We start from the raw sequence: 22,500 nt of genomic DNA, 5'->3' as shown, positions 1-22,500 counted from the left end.
GATGCATTGGATTCATGCTTGTTTAATAAATAACAAATAAATGAGTTCACATAAATGAGCAAAAAATGCAAGTGAAGTGAATTATATTTAATGAAATTTAATGAACACTGTGTAATGGTTACTGAATTTAATACTTTATTATTTAGAACACCTCAATACAAGTGTAGCTTATGACAGATTAATGCTGAAGTAAAATATCAGCAGGTTTTCCTTGAGTCTTGGTATTTTAATGGATGTGTATAAACACACAATGTATTTTAAAGCAGTGTCCATTTTGCTAATTTACAGTACCATGGAGCTTGTAAGCATTTTATTACATTTTAATGCAGCAATGGAAATGTCACAGGGGGGCAAACGAAATCGTATAAAGTAGACCCAATTGCAGGAACTTGGTGCTTTATTAAGTAAAATAAAACTTAGATAACCAAGATAAACTGAACATAAACAGGGATCAAAAAGGCGTCACTATACTACACATTAAAAGGCATCAAACACATTGTGAAGTCTTAGCAGAGACTGTATTGCCGAAAGTTTTGGGACACCCCTCCAATTCATTGAATTCAGGTGTTGTTTTTCAGGGGTTGAGTTCGGCCCCTTAGATCCAGTGAAAGGAACTCTTAATTCTTCTGCTTCATACCAAGACATTTTGGACAATTTCACACTCCTAACTTTGTGAGAACAGTTTGGGGATGTCCCCTTCCTGTTCCAACATGACTGAACACCAGTGCACAAAGCAAGGTCCATAAAGACATGGATGATGAGTTTGGTGTGGAGGAACTTGACTTGGAAGGAATTCAAGCCTTTATGGTATCCAGGTAAGATACAAAGAGCTTTAAGCTAAGTTTGAGTTAATGGAAAGTGTTTGATTCTTGCTAGAAATCCTGGTGGTCCAGCAGCAGGATCCCGTGCTCTCATTACCACGGCCTGGGCAGGAAGCTAACCCAGCCACTGAAGAGTTAACTCTCAGTGCTGGTCCCAAGCCTGGATAAAATGGGAGGGTTGTATCCGAAAGAGCGTCTGGCATAAAACGTGTGTTAAATCGAAATATGTGGACCAAATGATCTGCTGTGACGACTCCACAACAGGGAGCAACCAGAAAGATCAACCAATCATGCTAGAAATTACAAACAATAAACTTTTAGTAAAAACCCTGAACAACTCTGTGTTTATACTCCAAATATCCCTCTGTATGAAATATTCCTAAATCCACTCGGTTTCAAACACACCCCGGCCGCTCAGCAACCCGAGTGCAATTCTGATTAACTTCATCTCATGCAACAAGATCTCAGTCTTCACTACGCTCTAAAAAAATCTCCTCACTCTTTTCTCCATCACAAGCACCTTCACATCCTCCCATCGATCTCCCTCGCTGAACACATCAGAAAGACGGCCGTAATGCTGGACTTAAAGCTCCTTCACGCTGACATAAGCAGAAATCCGGGGGCTCATCAATCCCAGCACGGATGAAGAAGAAAGCACTCAGACTCAGCGAGCTCAGCTTATACAGTTAGAAATGAAGATCGACTGACCAGCAGTTCCTAAAACTAACCTGAACAGAATACCAAGGGTTTCAGTTTCTCCAGATTATTTTGTCTGTCTGGAGTCTTTACTTTACTTTATACTTATTCATGCTTTATTCAGTTGGACACTGAACAGTAGGAAACTTAGCACGAGATTTGTGTGTGTGTGTGTGTGTAGGGGTGTGCTAATGCCTGTGTTTTGTCTTTGGATTAACCTTTTGACCTGCCTTACCTATTTTGGATGTTTGGATGGATTTTGTTTGCCGCTATTTGTTTTAAACGTCTTGCATCATCCCCTGAGACTCCACTGATACACAGGGTTACAAGCTAAGTCTTAATAAAATGTCAGAAAACACACGAAACATGTCCATAACAGGCGTCTATATGCTATAATTCCAGGTCCATCAAAATTACAAGTTTATTTAAGATATAATGAGCTATAATTTGTTCTTTGAACTAGCTGCTATACAAGATTGACATAAATGTGGACTAAAAACACCCATATATTATAATTCCCATCTAAAAAGAAAATTCTAAAATCATGTCAGAGTTAGCACTAAGAAATGCTTATACTCGCTTTGCAGGTTTGTAAACTGTAATAGTTGTGTTATGAACTGAAATGAAAGTTTAGTTATGTCATCTGTAACATATCTACATTTCATTTAATGTATTATTTTCTCTGCGTTCTCTCGGCTTTAGGACAGTGTGGTTACTAATGATATTGTTGACTAGTAAATCAGCTAATTCTCCACCATTAGCAAGACCGGTTATTAGCCAGCTACAAAGAGGAAACAAAAAGCAACATAACATTCTCTTTCTAATAACTTTCTCCTCTTAAGCAGTATCTTTGACTGTAAATGGGCCTAAATGACACATTCACCCACTGCTTTTCAGACGCTGCTATTTGTTAGCAAGAGGTCCTTTAACAAACACGGACATTTGGGTTCCATCTCAATTTATAGCCAGAGACATTTTGGGAAATGGCAATTTAAAAAAATATACGGAAAACAATGCATATCACTGCACCAGACTGACCAGGCCAATCTGAAAAACCAGAAGTGGCTAAACATAGGGCGTACGCTCACCCACACAAAATGAGCAGTAAACCCACCGCAAAAGAATGACATCAGCAGGCGCAGAGGCGGCCGAGACTGTGGTCAGCCTTCTGAGGCGACGTGAGGATAAGTGCTGCTACGGGCCTCTGAAACATCTCAAACATCCTTTCGCTAAAACCTCAAATGACAGGGCATGCAAGGTCAGGACGGTTCCTCACTCCTTTAAATGTATTCCCTTCACCTTTTACAATGCGATGAGTCACATTGCAGGACTGTTATGCAATTCCAAGCTCGCCACGTTTTATGTTTACTGACCATGGTGAGGCATGGCACTTTCTGGGAAAAAAGCTGCAGTAAAAGTGAGGCACTTTTTTAAAATAATGACTGGATAAGCATACCTAACAGAAATGATAAAAACTGCTGGAGAAGTCGGCTTAATATAAAAGTTTATCTGTATACAATACAGTGTGAAAGTCTTATTTATTTATTTATTTATTTAAATGCAATATTAGATTAAATCTGCCAAAAATGCAAATCTACTTAATACACGTTATCACTACAGGATAGTGGATAAATTAATTGTTTTGTTAAATATATAAAAATGAATTTTAAAAAATAATTGAAAGCAAAATAAATAAATAAATAAATATATTTTCTACTTAAAAAAATAAAAGTAGAAACTTATATAATAAAAGGACAACAACAATAATAATGATAATAATAATTAATATTATAAGAGGTAATAACAACTAACATAAAATAATACACAACTTGGTTTAAAAAAAAATTGAAATTTAGAAACATTTAGTAAAACCCCTATAGTATTTAGTTATATATATTTACGTCATTTGCTCAGTATTGTATACTGCTCTGTTATATAAATCACAGGCTAAAAACTGTCATGGAGCAGAGGTTACACTACTAGCCTCAGAAATCCAAGCTATAAATATCTCTTTATCTAAGTGTAAAATGCTAGATAAAGAATGTGCCAAAATGTCTTATCTAATCTCCATGTTAAAACATCAGAAACACTTCTTCTTGGCTGTCAAAGTAATGATACTGTTTCCCTCCAAGGCCATTTCAATCTAACCTTTAACCTCATCACAGCCTCGCCTCCCCTGGCAATGAAAATCCATCAGATAGAATGCACTGAAGGGGGAAAAAATAAAGATTACTAGCTTTTAGTCATAGGTGATAAAAGTATATAATGAAAATGATTCATTTATGAACATAATAAATGCAATATTTTATGATAGTATATGCAAATGTAGTTCTTTATATCAGCATTAATAAAACTCTAAATTATTGCACTTTTTTGGCTGTAAACCTAAGGAATAGGGGCAAAGAGTAGCTAATGCTAGATCATTAAAATAACTTATACCCTGGCTAATGTCTGGGCAAAAATTAGCTAATGCTAGAGCATTATACTAAGTAAGTAACCTTTATTTGTCACATATACATTACTGCACAGTGAAATTCTTTCTTCACATATCCCATCCTTGGGGGTTGGGGTCAAAGCGCAGGGTCAGCCATGATGCAGTGACCATGAAGCAGGGGGGGTTGAGGGGCCTTGCTCAAGGGCCCAACGGTGGCAGCTTGGAAGTGCTAGGGCTTGAACCCCAAATCTTCTGGTCAACAACCCAGAGTCTACATAAACAGTGTAGGTTAGTTTGTTTAGATTTTGGGAAATCGAGCCAACTAAAGGCAAAAGAATGAATAACTGTGAGAAAATATTCCCCCAACACATTTCTAGCTGAAACCATTTGTGAACTAATGTATCTGAGACTGAGGAACATTTCTATTTCTTTACTTTTACTTTTTTGTTTCTTTGTGTGTTCCTGTATTTTCATGAGCATGAATGTTTAGGCCTCTCCCATTTTAAAGCCAAATACAGGTATCTGGGTCATTATAAAGACAGAGGTACAAATCAAGATTGTGGCATTTCATTTTTTTTTTTGTTACACTCCTTGGTTTGCATTTGCCAGTTCATTTTACTGTACTTATTTTATTTGACATTTAATTTCCACCACCGTCCAGAGCCCCAGAGCCTGAACTCTCCCCATCTACCACACTCAACAAACCCCACGTATAAATTCCCTTCCTTGTAGCCAAGCCCAGATTTTTAGATTATCACTCAGAGTTATGCTTGAAAATGTTTCATCAGATCTTTGCTAACCCAGTGGGATTAACCCTTTCTTCCTGGAGAGCCAAAAATATTTCCACAAGGAATCATTTAGCCTCTTTCTGGACGTCTCCTAGCAACCACCCCACCGTTGAGCCCAAGTGCCCTGGTAAGGAAAACCTGCTGAATAGTGCTCCAGCCTGCAATGTTAATGCAGAAAACCATTCACCGGAGGTAAAGGAGCCTTTTCAAAACTCTTTCAGTTGACTCACATACTTCATTAAGACGTTCTTTCAATACACTGCTCAATGTCTTAATTAGGAGAGAGTGTGTGTGTGTGTGTGTTTTATTTAATTTCTTAAGATAAGCTATGTAATTTCCTGTGTCTGGGAGTGAAAAAAAGTTCAAGATGTAACTGACAAACATAATTGAAGAATATATTTTTTTGTTTATTATTCAGAGTAATGCAGAAGGGATACTGGTGGCTCAGAGGTAGGGTTCTCACCTACCACGCGGAATGCCTGGATTCAATTCCCAGCCAATGCCCAAACCCCAGCCACTGGATGCAGTGCCGGTCCCCAGCCCAGATAAAAATGGGAGGGTTGTGTCAGGAGGGGCATCCGGAGCAACCAAGTTGTTGTGCGGACCAGTCGGTCCACGGTGGCGACCCCTCACACATGTAGGGAGCAGCCAAAAGATCAACAACATTCAGAGTAATGCAGAAAGATATCCAGGTTTGGTGACATGGGTTCAAAAATATATGGCTTTTGGCATGGTTCAGTTCTACTTAGCACATCAATTAACCAAAAAAATTTGGAAACTATCACTAATCGAACTATAGATGGAGGAATATGAGGGACTGAACGCAAACATAAGAAATTCAATCTCATGGCTTTTCTCTGAAAGAATCCTCAGCATGACTCTGCTCAGCACTGCAGGTTGTCTTGTGTACATCACTGCGTGAGAAGAGAAATTTACAACTAATTTCTGACCTGTGAAGATAAAAGCTTGCCTAATTCAATAAAGTGGGCAGATTCACTGTGAAGTTCCTGAAAAAAACACTATTATGCAATCAAGTTGCAATTAACATCAGCTTCACAAAGCCATGCTCATATTCAGTCAGTAATTAACACAAAGCTGCAGCTGCTTTAACCTGCATAGCACCTCTTCTCTTCGCGCCCCCTTTCCCGTCTTACTAAGGGGAAAGGATAAAAGCTGATCATTTCCAATTTAAAACCTCGTGTGAAAACAACGAGTCCATTTCGCCATTTACTGCTGTTTTGCTCCGGAGTTAGCTTATCTGAAAAGGCGCAGCCTATGCCACAGTTGGCTTGCTAATATAATGGAATCGTTACCTCTGAATAATTAAACATGTTTTCAATTGTGCTCTTGTGTGTGCTACTAGATTTTCATTTGTGCTTTGTACTTTTTTAGCATGCCAACACCTGAAACAGTAAGCATAGTCATACTGTTTCGCTTTGTAGCTCATCAAACATTAACATTATTTAAACTTCTGCAAAACACAGCAACAAACTAACAAACCATATTCTCTATTTTGTATACCATGAAATACTAACAGTCAGACCCCGGAATGTTCCATTAACTATTGATATTGTCAAATGAATTGAATATGAAACACCAAAATTCTCCTTTTCACCACCAACATTCTCTAATTTAGGCCAAAAACAATAGTACTAGCCATAATGCACCACTGTTCCCCATTGACACTGTATTAACCATTCTCTACTCTACTAATATTCACCAATAAATACCATCATTCTCCTTAAATCATCAATCAGTACCAATATTCACCAATAAATACCATCATTCTCCTTAAATCATCAATCAGTACCAATATTCACCAATAAATACCATCATTCTCCTTAAATCATCAATCAGTACCAATATTCACCAATAAATACCATCATTCTCCTTAAATCATCAATCAGTACCAATATTCACCAATAAATACCATCATTCTCCTTAAATCATCAATCAGTACCAATATTCACCAATAAATACCATCATTCTCCTTAAATCATCAATCAGTACCAATATTCACCAATAAATACCATCATTCTCCTTAAATCATCAATCAATACCAATATTCACCAATAAATACCATCATTCTCCTCTAATCATCAATCAGTACCAATATTCACCAATAAATACCATCATTCTCCTTAAATCATCAATCAGTACCAATATTCACCAATAAATACCATCATTCTCCTTAAATCATCAATCAGTACCAATATTCACCAATAAATACCATCATTCTCCTTAAATCATCAATCAGTACCAATATTCACCAATAAATACCATCATTCTCCTTAAATCATCAATCAATACCAATATTCACCAATAAATACCATCATTCTCCTTAAATCATCAATCAGTACCAATATTCACCAATAAATACCATCATTCTCCTCTAATCATCAATCAGTACCAATATTCACCAATAAATACCATCATTCTCCTTAAATCATCAATCAGTACCAATATTCACCAATAAATACCATCATTCTCCTTAAATCATCAATCAGTACCAATATTCACCAATAAATACCATCATTCTCCTCTAATCATCAATCAGTACCAATATTCACCAATAAATACCATCATTCTCCTTAAATCATCAATCAATACCAATATTCACCAATAAATACCATCATTCTCCTCTAATCATCAATCAGTACCAATATTCACCAATAAATACCATCATTCTCCTTAAATCATCAATCAGTACCAATATTCACCAATAAATACCATCATTCTCCTTAAATCATCAATCAGTACCAATATTCACCAATAAATACCATCATTCTCCTTAAATCATCAATCAGTACCAATATTCACCAATAAATACCATCATTCTCCTTAAATCATCAATCAATACCAATATTCACCAATAAATACCATCATTCTCCTTAAATCATCAATCAGTACCAATATTCACCAATAAATACCATCATTCTCCTTAAATCATCAATCAGTACCAATATTCACCAATAAATACCATCATTCTCCTTAAATCATCAATCAATACCAATATTCACCAATAAATACCATCATTCTCCTCTAATCATCAATCAGTACCAATATTCACCAATAAATACGATCATTCTCCTCTAATCATCAATCAATACCAATATTCACCAATCAATACCATCATTTCCTTATAAACCTCAATGAAAGTCAGTATTCACTATCAAATACCAACATTTTCCTTTCAACACCAACAAATACCAATATGCAGCATCACAGTTCAGTATTATCCATCAAGTACACTAACAGGGTTTTGAACATTCTTCATACCATTCCTCATTCTCGCACCAACAAATACCATCAATCACCGATATTTCTCATTAAACACCACCAACAAATGCTCATATTTTCCACTGATCACAACAAAACATTTTCCATCGAACACCAAAATCTGTTAATACACAGCCATTCTCAATAGAAACCAACCCGTTCTATCAAACCCCGGTGCTCTTCACCTGACAGTATCATGAAAACTCAATCTGTTAGTTTAAGATTTGAAAGCTAGGAGGAAAAAAATTAACTCAGTCTGACATGATTAAAAAGCCGTAAGTGACAAAAGTGATCTGGCTTTCATAAGAAATTGCTGATGTACTCATATGCTTCGAAGCTCCCCTGCCCTCTGTTCAGCTGTATTTTCACACTGCCACACTGTTTATATGGTGCAGTATTTTCGATACTGAGGACAGTAGAGCAGGGTAATAAGTGTGTTTTATAAGCTCTGTTATCACCATAAAGCCAAGGATATACTGGGTTATTGCAGAAGATAATAACATTACTGCCAAGAGGCTGTATAACTCCCCTGCTGTGAACCTATCTATCTATCTATCTATCTATCTATCTATCTATCTATCTATCTATCTATCTATCTATCTATCTATCTATCTATCTATCTATCTAACAGATCATCCATAGAACCCTCCACCCATCTATCTATCTATCTATCTATCTATCTATCTATCTATCTATCTATCTATCTATCTATCTATCTATCTATCTATCTATCTATCTATCCATCCATCTTTCTATCTATCTGCCTGCCGTCTATCTATCTATCTATCTATCTATCTATCTATCTATCTATCTATCTATCTATCTATCTATCTGTCTGTCTGTCTGTCTGTCTGTCTGTCTGTCTGTCTATTTGCCTGTCTGTTTTTCTTTCTTTCTTTCTTTCTTTCTTTCTTTCTTTCTTTCTTTCTTTCTTTCTTTCTTTCTATTAACTATGTATGTGTCATTGTATCTGTCTAGTTATACTTTCAGCTCTCTGATCTACATGCTGGTTTATCCTTTTTAACAACAACTGCAGTCTTTAAACTAATGGCTAATCCCAAGATTTGATGTTCTGAGCTACGTGTTGTTTAAGCAATCAATCTTACAGGCAAAACTCTCTGACCCACATGTCTTCAGTCTACAGCAAAAAGATGTTTGTTTTTTGTTAAAAAATGGAATTGATGTTCCAATAGTTTTGGAGGGGGCTTGTATCTGCTGTTCTATTTATCTGTCAGCCTGTATGATGGTGTTCTAGGTTTCGCAGGAGCTGAGAGTTTCTCAAGCTGACAGATTTTTACTCAGACTCTCAACACCTCTACAGCTGACGGAGGTTTGACTGACATGAAATATGGGAACTCTCACGGGAAACAGCTTCCAAGAAGCTTCTGGAAAAGAGAAATAATGCCTGAAATAATGCAGACGGATCCCATTATGTCTGCAACATGTGGCACCATTTGAAAACAGTGGCCTGATTTCCGCCGTGATGACCAAACCAAAAGTCCGAGATACTTATAAAATATTCATGCGAACCCTTCAGGCTGCAGCTAAAAATATACGCATGAAAAAGGACTTCTAGCTCTTTCTGTATTCATGTCCCCGAGGAGAGATTAAAGCGCACAGCAGGGATTATTATGAGAGAAGCGATGCACTCGGATATCGATTTCATCTGTGGGTTCGGAGTTACAGAAAACCTGTAACCTGTTGCTCAGACCTATTCAGAGTATTGGTTATTTAATATACATGTACAATATTGTATATAATTTAGTTATACACTATTGTCTGTTCAATTTTCACTGCTAAAAATAAAACTAGGCAGGGTGGGGTGGAATGATACCAACTTCCATCAAGGAAAAAGAAAAGCTATACAAGATGCCTGCCTGAATAATATAACAGCATATATTACACCTAAATTGTGACATTTTGTCAAGTCACACTCTGCCCTAAACATCGCACACACATCGGCATCTAAAAAACTGGGTGTAGTTTGAAAAAGATGTGCATCATGTGTATGTTAGCATAAACGTTAGCCTTGCATCTTGAGTGCTAAAAACAGCAGTGAATGTGAGTGCCTATATTCAGGGTGAGTGGGAACCAGGGGACATCTGAGTCATTGTGTTACACTTATATCTACTATGTTCTCCGACCTAAGGTTAAAAAAAGCCCAAAACTGAAATGCCAAAGCTTATTACATTATTTCTGAGCTATGGTTACTGACCGTGTGGAGTTTCACGTTCTTTCTGTGTTCTCCTGGGGTTCTTCCCGGTTCTCCTGTATTTCTACCCAACCACCAAAAGCTCACCAGCACAGTACTAGACATGGCTATGCCTCTAAATTGTTTAATTACCCCTGACCAGAATAAAGGGTTTGCTGAAAATGTGAATAGTAAGGATTTAATAACAGGCTAAGTACCCCAAGCTTTAAAGTTAGCATTTCTCTGCTCTAATGTTCTTTTAACATGCTTGTGAGATGGCTGCATAAAGAGCTGACGAGATGAATTTGGTATATCAGAGTCCTGTAAATGCTAAAATGTGCTCAAGCAAAGCAGAACATCTCTGTCCACACATCATTAAAAATCTGACTCATCACTCAGGATGATTTCTGCTCTGCGATGCAGATAACATCTGTTCTCATCCTCTAACAGAGAAAGAGGCAGAGAGAGAGAGAGAGAGAGGTTCTATTAACAAGAAGTGTATGTGACAGGATCAGGCAGCAAGCTTTAATGAAATTACAGCAGTGACACACCGCTGCAGTAAAACTCACGATTCTGTCCGTTCTCGCCTCAAGGTCAGATAAGCAATCTGTAAAGAATGAGAGATGTAACCTGTGCTCGAACTGTGCATTAAAGCCTGGTGTATGTGTTCTTACAAACGGGCTTCAGATCAAAAAAGCACTTTCGAAAGAAGAGTAGTAATGTATGAAGATGGTACGGAAGGACTAGTTAGAGTCAAATTTTACATGCCATGTGAGGGCAGAAAATCACAGCTAGCACATAGTCAAAACACTGGACAAAGACCAAAGTGCTGACACTTTGTCAAGGACACAAATTTCACAAAATACTACTATTGACCTACAAAGCACTGAATGGTCTCGCAACACAGTACCGCAGTGAACTTTTTATGACCCCCAACGCCTACTTCGATCAAAAGGTGCAGGCTCTTTGTTGGTACCTTGAATAGTCAATAAAGCTGTATACTTTTGCTCAGATAAATTCAGACTGAAAACCTCAGCTTCGTCTAAATTTGGTAAACACCCATGTCGGTGATATATACACACACCAATCCGGCTCACGTGTGCTAAACAACCTGAACACTGGTTGAGAAACCAGGAGCATTTCAAGAGCACTCCAAAAGAAATTCGGACAAATCCTGAAGTAAGGTTAAAGCGTGGAGTTGCTGAAGTGAAAATGAAGGGTTTACCTTGTATCTGTGGTATGTAAGGTGCGAGTAGCTTTCCTCTCTTCTTCTCATAGCCCTTCTGTGTGATGTCTCCTGCAGAGAGAGAGAGAGAGAGAAAGAGAGCAAGAGAAGATGAGGCACTGAGTCATCTTCATGGCACAGCAACTAAAAATGAAACATAAAATGTCATTATAACTATATTTACAAATGAACCTTCTGACTTTTGGCCACAAGTCTGGTGCTATGGCAGAAGGCAGAACACACTCACTACAACAACAAAAACCTTCACAACCCTCAAAACCAAATCAAATCCAAACCAACAGGGCATCACAGAAAGCTTACTTTAATAAGACAGGTAGGTAATCGAATGATGACACTCCTTAACAAATAGTCCAATTAACCAATAGCAAAAATCTTCTGATTAAAATCCATACCATACTCAACCGGACACCAAAACAATACAGGGAGCTCATACAAAGGCAGGATAACGGAGCGTAATCCACTTCTCCGGCTACCGAAAACAACTTACTGCATTCCTCACATTCTGAATATGTAACTCATTACCCTGAATGCAGCTCACACAGCACACGCCTCAAATCACCGCACTGCCCGACATGCTTATTTACACACTGGTCCCAAATCACTCCACTGACCGCAATGCTTACTTACACACAGCATTCATTAAAGACAGGGCATGTAGGAAAAAATCCAACTATACAGTTCAACATGCTAATCTGTAAAAGTCTTGTGTTTCTGTGGTTTAAGTCGTGTTCATTTGTGCTAAGCAGTGTGTGTTTACTGACACAAAACAGATCCTGCATGTGAACAGAGAGCACAAAAAAACTAAACTAACGCTAAACACTAACACGCCACTAACACAATGGGAGGTTTCATGACTTTGCAACAGAAGCCTGGAGTATTTACTGTGAGTATGTCAGGATGTGATCAGCAGGAGTGGGTGTCAGGATCAGTGTCTGTGTTAGTGTCAGTGTCTGTGTTAGTGTCAGTGTCTGTGCCAGAGTCAGTATTATTAGCATTGTCAGTGTCTGTGTCAGTGTCAGTATCATCATCCGTGCGAGTGTCAGTGTATCGTTGTCAGTGTTAATGTCAGTAACAGTATCATTAACAGTGTTAGTGTCAGTGTTAATGTCAGTAACAGTATCATTAACAGTGTTAATGTCAGTGTTAATGTCAGTAACAGTATTATTAACAGTGTTAATGTCAGTAACAGTATCATTAACAGTGTTAGTGTCAGTGTTAATGTCAGTAACAGTATCATTAACAGTGTTAGTGTCAGTGTTAATGTCAGTAACAGTATCATTAACAGTGTTAGTGTCAGTGTTAATGTCAGTAACAGTATCATTGTCAGTGATAATGTCAGTAACAGTATCATTAACAGTGTTAGTGTCAGTGTTAATGTCAGTAACAGTATCATTAACAGTGTTAGTGTCAGTGTTAATGTCAGTAACAGTATCATTAACAGTGTTAGTGTCAGTGTTAATGTCAGTAACAGTATCATTAACAGTGTTAGTGTCAGTGTTAATGTCAGTAACAGTATCATTGTCAGTGATAATGTCAGTAACAGTATCATTAACAGTGTTAATGTCAGTAACAGTATCACTGTCAGTGTTAATGTCAGTAACAGTATCATTAACAGTGTTAGTGTCAGTGTTAATGTCAGTAACAGTATCATTAACAGTGTTAAAGTCAGTAACAGTATCATTAACAGTGTTAGTGTCAGTGTTAATGTCAGTAACAGTATCATTAACAGTGTTAGTGTCAGTAACAGTATCATTAACAGTGTTAGTGTCAGTAACAGTATCATTAACAGTGTTAAAGTCAGTAACAGTATCATTAACAGTGTTAATGTCAGTGTTAATGTCAGTAACAGTATCATTAACAGTGTTAATGTCAGTAACAGTATCATTAACAGTGTTAATGTCAGTAACAGTATCATTAACAGTGTTAATGTCAGTAACAGTATCATTAACAGTGTTAGTGTCAGTGTTAATGTCAGTAACAGTATCATTAACAGTGTTAATGTCAGTAACAGTATCATTAACAGTGTTAATGTCAGTAACAGTATCATTAACAGTGTTAGTGTCAGTGTTAATGTCAGTAACAGTATCATTAACAGTGTTAATGTCAGTAACAGTATCACTGTCAGTGTTAAAGTCAGTAACAGTATCATTAACAGTGTTAATGTCAGTAACAGTATCATTGTCAGTGTTAATGTCAGTAACAGTATCATTAACAGTGTTAATGTCAGTAACAGTATCATTAACAGTGTTAATGTCAGTAACAGTATCATTAACAGTGTTAATGTCAGTAACAGTATCATTGTCAGTGTTAATGTCAGTAACAGTATCATTAACAGTGTTAATGTCAGTAACAGTATCATTAACAGTGTTGGTGTCAGTGTTAATGTCAGTAACAGTATCATTAACAGTGTTAATGTCAGTAACAGTATCACTGTCAGTGTTAAAGTCAGTAACAGTATCATTAACAGTGTTAATGTCAGTAACAGTATCACTGTCAGTGTTAATGTCAGTAACAGTATCATTAACAGTGTTAGTGTCAGTGTTAATGGCAGTAACAGTATCATTAACAGTGTTAATGTCAGTAACAGTATCATTAACAGTGTTGGTGTCAGTGTTAATGTCAGTAACAGTATCATTAACAGTGTTAGTGTCAGTGTTAATGTCAGTAACAGTATCATTAACAGTGTTAGTGTCAGTAACAGTATCATTAACAGTGTTAATGTCAGTAACAGTATCATTAACAGTGTTGGTGTCAGTGTTAATGTCAGTAACAGTATCATTAACAGTGTTAATGTCAGTAACAGTATCACTGTCAGTGTTAAAGTCAGTAACAGTATCATTAACAGTGTTAATGTCAGTAACAGTATCACTGTCAGTGTTAATGTCAGTAACAGTATCATTAACAGTGTTAGTGTCAGTAACAGTATCATTAACAGTGTTGGTGTCAGTGTTAATGTCAGTAACAGTATCATTAACAGTGTTAGTGTCAGTGTTAATGTCAGTAACAGTATCATTAACAGTGTTAGTGTCAGTAACAGTATCATTAACAGTGTTAATGTCAGTAACAGTATCATTAACAGTGTTAATGTCAGCAACAGTATCATTAACAGTGTTAATGTCAGTAACAGTATCATTAACAGTGTTAATGTCAGTAACAGTATCATTAACAGTGTTAATGTCAGTAACAGTATCATTAACAGTGTTAATGTCAGTAACAGTATCATTAACAGTGTTAATGTCAGTAACAGTATCATTGTCAGTGTTAATGTCAGTAACAGTATCATTGTCAGTGTTAATGTCAGTAACAGTATCATTAACAGTGGTAATGTCAGTAACAGTATCATTAACAGTGTTAATGTCAGTAACAGTATCACTGTCAGTATTAGTCAGTAACAGTATCTAACAGTGTTAATGTCAGTAACAGTATCACTGTCAGTGTTAATGTTAGTAACAGTATCATTAACAGTGTTAATGTCAGTAACAGAATCATTGTCAGTGTTAATGTCAGTAACAGTATCATTAACAGTGTTAATGTCAGTAACAGTATCACTGTCAGTGTTAATGTCAGTAACAGTATCATTAACAGTGTTAATGTCAGTAACAGTATCACTGTCAGTGTTAAAGTCAGTAACAGTACCATTAACAGTGTTAATGTCAGTAACAGTATCATTAACAGTGTTAGTGTCAGTGTTAATGTCAGTAACAGTATCATTAACAGTGTTAATGTCATTAACAGTGTTAGTGTCAGTGTTAATGTCAGTAACAGTATCATTAACAGTGTTAATGTCATTAACAGTGTTAGTGTCAGTGTTAATGTCAGTAACAGTATCATTAACAGTGTTAGTGTCAGTAACAGTATCATTAACAGTGTTGGTGTCAGTGTTAATGTCAGTAACAGTATCATTAACAGTGTTAATGTCAGTAACAGTATCATTAACAGTGTTAATGTCAGTAACAGTATCATTGTCAGTGTTAATGTCAGTAACAGTATCATTGTCAGTGTTAATGTCAGTAACAGTATCATTAACAGTGTTAATGTCAGTAACAGTATCATTGTCAGTGTTAATGTCAGTAACAGTATCATTAACAGTGTTAATGTCAGTAACAGTATCATTGTCAGTGTTAATGTCAGTAACAGTATCATTAACAGTGTTAATGTCAGTAACAGTATCATTAACAGTGTTAATGTCAGTAACAGTATCATTAACAGTGTTAGTGTCAGTGTTAATGTCAGTAACAGTATCATTAACAGTGTTAATGTCAGTAACAGTATCACTGTCAGTGTTAAAGTCAGTAACAGTATCATTAACAGTGTTAATGTCAGTAACAGTATCATTAACAGTGTTAATGTCAGTAACAGTATCATTAACAGTGTTAATGTCATTAACAGTGTTAGTGTCAGTGTTAATGTCAGTAACAGTATCATTAACAGTGTTAGTGTCAGTAACAGTATCATTAACAGTGTTGGTGTCAGTGTTAATGTCAGTAACAGTATCATTAACAGTGTTAATGTCAGTAACAGTATCATTAACAGTGTTGGTGTCAGTGTTAATGTCAGTAACAGTATCATTAACAGTGTTAATGTCAGTAACAGTATCATTAACAGTGTTAATGTCAGTAACAGTATCATTAACAGTGTTAATGTCAGTAACAGTATCATTAACAGTGTTAATGTCAGTAACAGTATCATTAACAGTGTTAGTGTCAGTGTTAATGTCAGTAACAGTATCATTAACAGTGTTAATGTCATTAACAGTGTTAGTGTCAGTGTTAATGTCAGTAACAGTATCATTAACAGTGTTAGTGTCAGTAACAGTATCATTAACAGTGTTGGTGTCAGTGTTAATGTCAGTAACAGTATCATTAACAGTGTTAATGTCAGTAACAGTATCATTAACAGTGTTGGTGTCAGTGTTAATGTCAGTAACAGTATCATTAACAGTGTTAATGTCAGTAACAGTATCATTAACAGTGTTAATGTCAGTAACAGTATCATTAACAGTGTTAATGTCAGTAACAGTATCATTGTCAGTGTTAATGTCAGTAACAGTATCATTGTCAGTGTTAATGTCAGTAACAGTATCATTAACAGTGTTAATGTCAGTAACAGTATCATTAACAGTGTTAATGTCAGTAACAGTATCATTAACAGTGTTGGTGTCAGTGTTAATGTCAGTAACAGTATCATTAACAGTGTTAATGTCAGTAACAGTATCACTGTCAGTATTAGTCAGTAACAGTATCTAACAGTGTTAATGTCAGTAACAGTATCACTGTCAGTGTTAATGTTAGTAACAGTATCATTAACAGTGTTAGTGTCAGTGTTAATGTCAGTAACAGTATCATTAACAGTGTTAATGTCAGTAACAGAATCATTGTCAGTGTTAATGTCAGTAACAGTATCATTAACAGTGTTAATGTCAGTAACAGTATCACTGTCAGTGTTAAAGTCAGTAACAGTATCATTAACAGTGTTAATGTCAGTAACAGTATCATTAACAGTGTTGGTGTCAGTGTTAATGTCAGTAACAGTATCATTAACAGTGTTAATGTCATTAACAGTGTTAGTGTCAGTGTTAATGTCAGTAACAGTATCATTAACAGTGTTAATGTCATTAACAGTGTTAGTGTCAGTGTTAATGTCAGTAACAGTATCATTAACAGTGTTAGTGTCAGTAACAGTATCATTAACAGTGTTGGTGTCAGTGTTAATGTCAGTAACAGTATCATTAACAGTGTTAATGTCAGTAACAGTATCATTAACAGTGTTGGTGTCAGTGTTAATGTCAGTAACAGTATCATTAACAGTGTTAATGTCAGTAACAGTATCATTAACAGTGGTAATGTCAGTAACAGTATCATTAACAGTGTTAATGTCAGTAACAGTATCACTGTCAGTGTTAATGTTAGTAACAGTATCATTAACAGTGTTAGTGTCAGTAACAGTATCATTAACAGTGTTAATGTCAGTAACAGAATCATTGTCAGTGTTAATGTCAGTAACAGTATCATTAACAGTGTTAATGTCAGTAACAGTATCACTGTCAGTGTTAAAGTCAGTAACAGTATCATTAACAGTGTTAGTGTCAGTGTTAATGTCAGTAACAGTATCATTAACAGTGTTAATGTCATTAACAGTGTTAGTGTCAGTGTTAATGTCAGTAACAGTATCATTAACAGTGTTAGTGTCAGTAACAGTATCATTAACAGTGTTAATGTCAGTAACAGTATCATTAACAGTGTTAATGTCAGTAACAGTATCATTAACAGTGTTGGTGTCAGTGTTAATGTCAGTAACAGTATCATTAACAGTGTTAATGTCAGTAACAGTATCATTAACAGTGTTAATGTCAGTAACAGTATCATTAACAGTGTTAATGTCAGTAACAGTATCATTGTCAGTGTTAATGTCAGTAACAGTATCATTAACAGTGTTAATGTCAGTAACAGTATCATTAACAGTGTTAATGTCAGTAACAGTATCATTAACAGTGTTAATGTCAGTAACAGTATCATTAACAGTGTTAATGTCAGTAACAGTATCATTAACAGTGTTAATGTCATTAACAGTGTTAGTGTCAGTGTTAATGTCAGTAACAGTATCATTAACAGTGTTAATGTCATTAACAGTGTTAGTGTCAGTGTTAATGTTAGTAACAGTATCATTAACAGTGTTAGTGTCAGTGTTAATGTCAGTAACAGTATCATTAACAGTGTTAATGTCAGTAACAGTATCATTGTCAGTGTTAATGTCAGTAACAGTATCATTAACAGTGTTAATGTCAGTAACAGTATCATTAACAGTGTTAATGTCAGTAACAGTATCACTGTCAGTGTTAAAGTCAGTAACAGTATCATTAACAGTGTTAATGTCAGTAACAGTATCATTAACAGTGTTAGTGTCAGTGTTAATGTCAGTAACAGTATCATTAACAGTGTTAATGTCATTAACAGTGTTAGTGTCAGTGTTAATGTCAGTAACAGTATCATTAACAGTGTTAATGTCATTAACAGTGTTAGTGTCAGTGTTAATGTCAGTAACAGTATCATTAACAGTGTTAGTGTCAGTAACAGTATCATTAACAGTGTTGGTGTCAGTGTTAATGTCAGTAACAGTATCATTAACAGTGTTAATGTCAGTAACAGTATCATTAACAGTGTTGGTGTCAGTGTTAATGTCAGTAACAGTATCATTAACAGTGTTAATGTCAGTAACAGTATCATTAACAGTGTTAATGTCAGTAACAGTATCATTAACAGTGTTAATGTCAGTAACAGTATCATTGTCAGTGTTAATGTCAGTAACAGTATCATTGTCAGTGTTAATGTCAGTAACAGTATCATTAACAGTGTTAATGTCAGTAACAGTATCATTAACAGTGTTAATGTCAGTAACAGTATCATTAACAGTGTTAATGTCAGTAACAGTATCATTAACAGTGTTAATGTCATTAACAGTGTTAGTGTCAGTGTTAATGTCAGTAACAGTATCATTAACAGTGTTAATGTCATTAACAGTGTTAGTGTCAGTGTTAATGTCAGTAACAGTATCATTAACAGTGTTAGTGTCAGTAACAGTATCATTAACAGTGTTGGTGTCAGTGTTAATGTCAGTAACAGTATCATTAACAGTGTTAATGTCAGTAACAGTATCATTAACAGTGTTGGTGTGAGTGTTAATGTCAGTAACAGTATCATTAACAGTGTTAATGTCAGTAACAGTATCATTAACAGTGTTAATGTCAGTAACAGTATCATTAACAGTGTTAATGTCAGTAACAGTATCATTGTCAGTGTTAATGTCAGTAACAGTATCATTGTCAGTGTTAATGTCAGTAACAGTATCATTAACAGTGTTAATGTCAGTAACAGTATCATTAACAGTGTTAATGTCAGTAACAGTATCATTAACAGTGTTAGTGTCAGTGTTAATGTCAGTAACAGTATCATTAACAGTGTTAATGTCAGTAACAGTATCACTGTCAGTGTTAAAGTCAGTAACAGTATCATTAACAGTGTTAATGTCAGTAACAGTATCATTAACAGTGTTAATGTCAGTAACAGTATCATTAACAGTGTTAATGTCAGTAACAGTATCATTAACAGTGTTAATGTCATTAACAGTGTTAGTGTCAGTGTTAATGTCAGTAACAGTATCATTAACAGTGTTAGTGTCAGTAACAGTATCATTAACAGTGTTGGTGTCAGTGTTAATGTCAGTAACAGTATCATTAACAGTGTTAATGTCAGTAACAGTATCATTAACAGTGTTGGTGTCAGTGTTAATGTCAGTAACAGTATCATTAACAGTGTTAATGTCAGTAACAGTATCATTAACAGTGTTAGTGTCAGTGTTAATGTCAGTAACAGTATCATTAACAGTGTTGGTGTCAGTAACAGTATCATTGTCAATGTCAGTGTTAGTGTCAGTAACAGTATCATTGTCAGTGTTAGTGTCAGTCTCAGTGTTAATGTCAGTGTCAGTATTAGTGTCAGTGTTACTGTCGGTGTTAGTTTCAGTATCATTAACTTAGTCAGTGATAGTGTCTGTATCCAAGATCATTTACTGTACTGTGAGTGTGTCACTATGTGATCAGCATGAGTGAATATCAGGATCAGTATCTGTGTTAGTATCAGTGTTGGCATCAGTGTCTGTGCCAGTATTAGTGTCAGTATCAGCGTCTTTCTTTCTTTCTTTCTTTCTTTCTTTCTCCCTTGTTTCCTTCCCCATACTGTCACTTTCAGCTTCCTGTAAGCCCAACTATTCCTTAAGGAAATGCCCATCTTCTTCTCTTCTCTTAATTTTTATGAAAAATGGCCAACATTAGTAACATGGTAAAAATCGCAATGCCTTCAGGTATCAAATGCCTTCACATCATTTAACACAACTAAATGAAACAGTACTTCACACATACAGTAGCCCACAACTGCAAGCTCTCATAGTCTGTTGAAATTTACCATTTCTATCATAGCTTTATCCAAAATGCTAATGATGTGTTGAATGGCCTCGTCGTTCCATGCACCACTGTTTACCAGATATTACTGTCAGGAAATTTTATACACTAATGGAAGCAATTTGGACATATTTCCCTTACATCAGACCTCAGCATGATGCAACGTTCTCACTGTTAAAGCCAACAGGAAGGAAGGAAGGAAAGACAGAAATATAAACCTCTACTGGGAGGCAGAGATTTTTCAGCTGACAAAAGATTAACTGCCACAATATGTGTCTTTCTGCTGTAACTGCCATTTTCCCAGGACAGAAGGGATAGAGATGAATGCAGGGATGTATAGATGTAAAATGGTATAGAGATAAGGTCAGGTGGAGAGGTTAAATGATGCCTAGAGGAATAGAGTCTATAGGAATGGATAAAGAGAAAGAAGAATAAATGAAGGAGTGAGTGTGGGAACTCTGTATAACAGCTATGAAATTTTTCTGAAATATTCCTGTATTATTCAAGTTTTAGAAAAATATAACTACAAATCAAGAAATTCTTAACTCACCAAAATAATTATCCATCAGCTTAATCACGTTTTAGGTTGATGGGTAGAATAGACAAATGGGTAGAAGGGTCATTTTTAGGTAAATATATAGAGTATAGAGTCTGTATTAATTGCAAAAAGGTGACTAGTTATAGTTAGTTATAGAATAGTTGGAGAATTAGACAGATGGATGGATGGATGGATGGATGGCTGGGTGGATGAGTGGAGGGATGGATCGATGTATAGCTGGCTGGATAGATGGATTGATAAATTATGTTCTTATTCAGTTAATAATAATGTAGTAAATTAGATGTTCAGATGAAAATGGGTGGATGAACAAAAGTCTAGATGGATGGAGGGATGCATAGATTGGTAAGCAGATGGATGGCTGGGTGGAAGACTGTTTATTAGGGCTTATCTATAGAACATTTCTAGAACATGAGTGGTTAGATTTTTGAAATGCATGGATGGAAGGCATGGGTAAATGGATGGTCCTGATTTAGGATGAGCTACAGTAAATAATTGTGTGGCACGAGAGGGGTAAGATAAAAATAGATAGATGGTGGATGAATAGATAGATAGATGAGTCTTCAACAGGTTGATCTACAGTACAGAGTGGGAAGGGAATGACTGATTGGTTAAGGGACATAAAGATGATTGAACTGATGGCTGGATGCTTTGTACAGATAGTTGAATGGATGGATGGATCTTGAAAAGGTTCATAAACAACACAGAGTGGTATGGGAATGTTTGATTGGTTAGAGGACAGACAGATTGAATTGGATTTGGATGAGACTCTCTGTACAGATAGTTGGATAGATGGATGTTTAGATTGGTGAATCAACACAATGACTGATGGACATACAGCTGGATGTGTTTTTATTAGGATAAGCTACATTGAAAAGGCTAGTTTGAATGGCTATGGGGTAAACAGATGTTAGGATGGAAAGCTGGTGGAGGGATGAACGACTAAATGGGTAGATGGATAGATTTATGGAAGCCTATTTATCAGCTTGAGTTATGGAACAGAGAGTCTGTGGAATGAGAACGGTTAAATAATGGAAGTGCATGGATAAATAGATGAATGGATGGATATGTCCTAATTTTAGAATTATGAATGAACTGTGTGTATTAATGGATGGATAGATAGACGGATGGATGAATAAATTATACACAACTAAATGAAACAATTCTTTTTCGATTTAGAATTCTAAATCACAATCACAAGCAAGAAACACACATACACAGACCATCCTCTTGTGGTCTAAACACAGCTGTTGAAGGTTTAATGCCGTGTCTGAAACACTGCAGCGACTCTGAGGTATTGAGGCAGTGAGATGTTTAATCCCTGTCTCTCTCTTTCCTCCTGACCAGAATGAAAACACGAAAACGCAGCGTGAAGAGCCTGTGTATTCCACAACAAAAGGCATACTGAGTCAGAGACGGACAATGCTGAAGAATCGGACACGCTCACAAAGCAGAGAATTACAAACGCCCTGAAACAAAGCCGTGGAGAGGGATGCTGGGAAAAAGAAAAAAAAACACTGCAGTAAAACAACTGGG

The 22,500-nt window shown here is 36.0% G+C and overlaps 1 protein-coding gene across 6 annotated transcripts in view; it reads right to left on the bottom strand.

Annotated features, from left to right (window-relative positions):
* dip2a (disco-interacting protein 2 homolog A) overlaps positions 1-22,500 on the bottom strand; it is a 143,296-nt gene that overhangs the window by 66,884 nt on the left and 53,912 nt on the right. For 5 of the 6 annotated variants that reach the window (XR_009204700.1, XM_058391403.1, XM_058391404.1 and 2 more), the window contains exon 2: positions 11,435-11,506. Coding sequence is in view for 4 of the 6 variants with exons in the window: in XM_058391403.1 (XP_058247386.1) it covers positions 11,435-11,506 (72 nt within the window). In the remaining 2 variants the exon portion in view is untranslated. Of the gene's footprint in view, positions 1-11,434; positions 11,507-11,755; positions 11,896-22,500 lie in introns of those variants that run through there. The other variant, XM_058391407.1, reaches the window with a different exon arrangement.

The sequence above is a fragment of the Hemibagrus wyckioides genome, linkage group LG06 (genome assembly GCF_019097595.1).
Source record: "Hemibagrus wyckioides isolate EC202008001 linkage group LG06, SWU_Hwy_1.0, whole genome shotgun sequence".
NCBI lineage: Eukaryota > Metazoa > Chordata > Actinopteri > Siluriformes > Bagridae > Hemibagrus > Hemibagrus wyckioides.
This window is presented reverse-complemented; position numbering and strand designations above follow the sequence as displayed.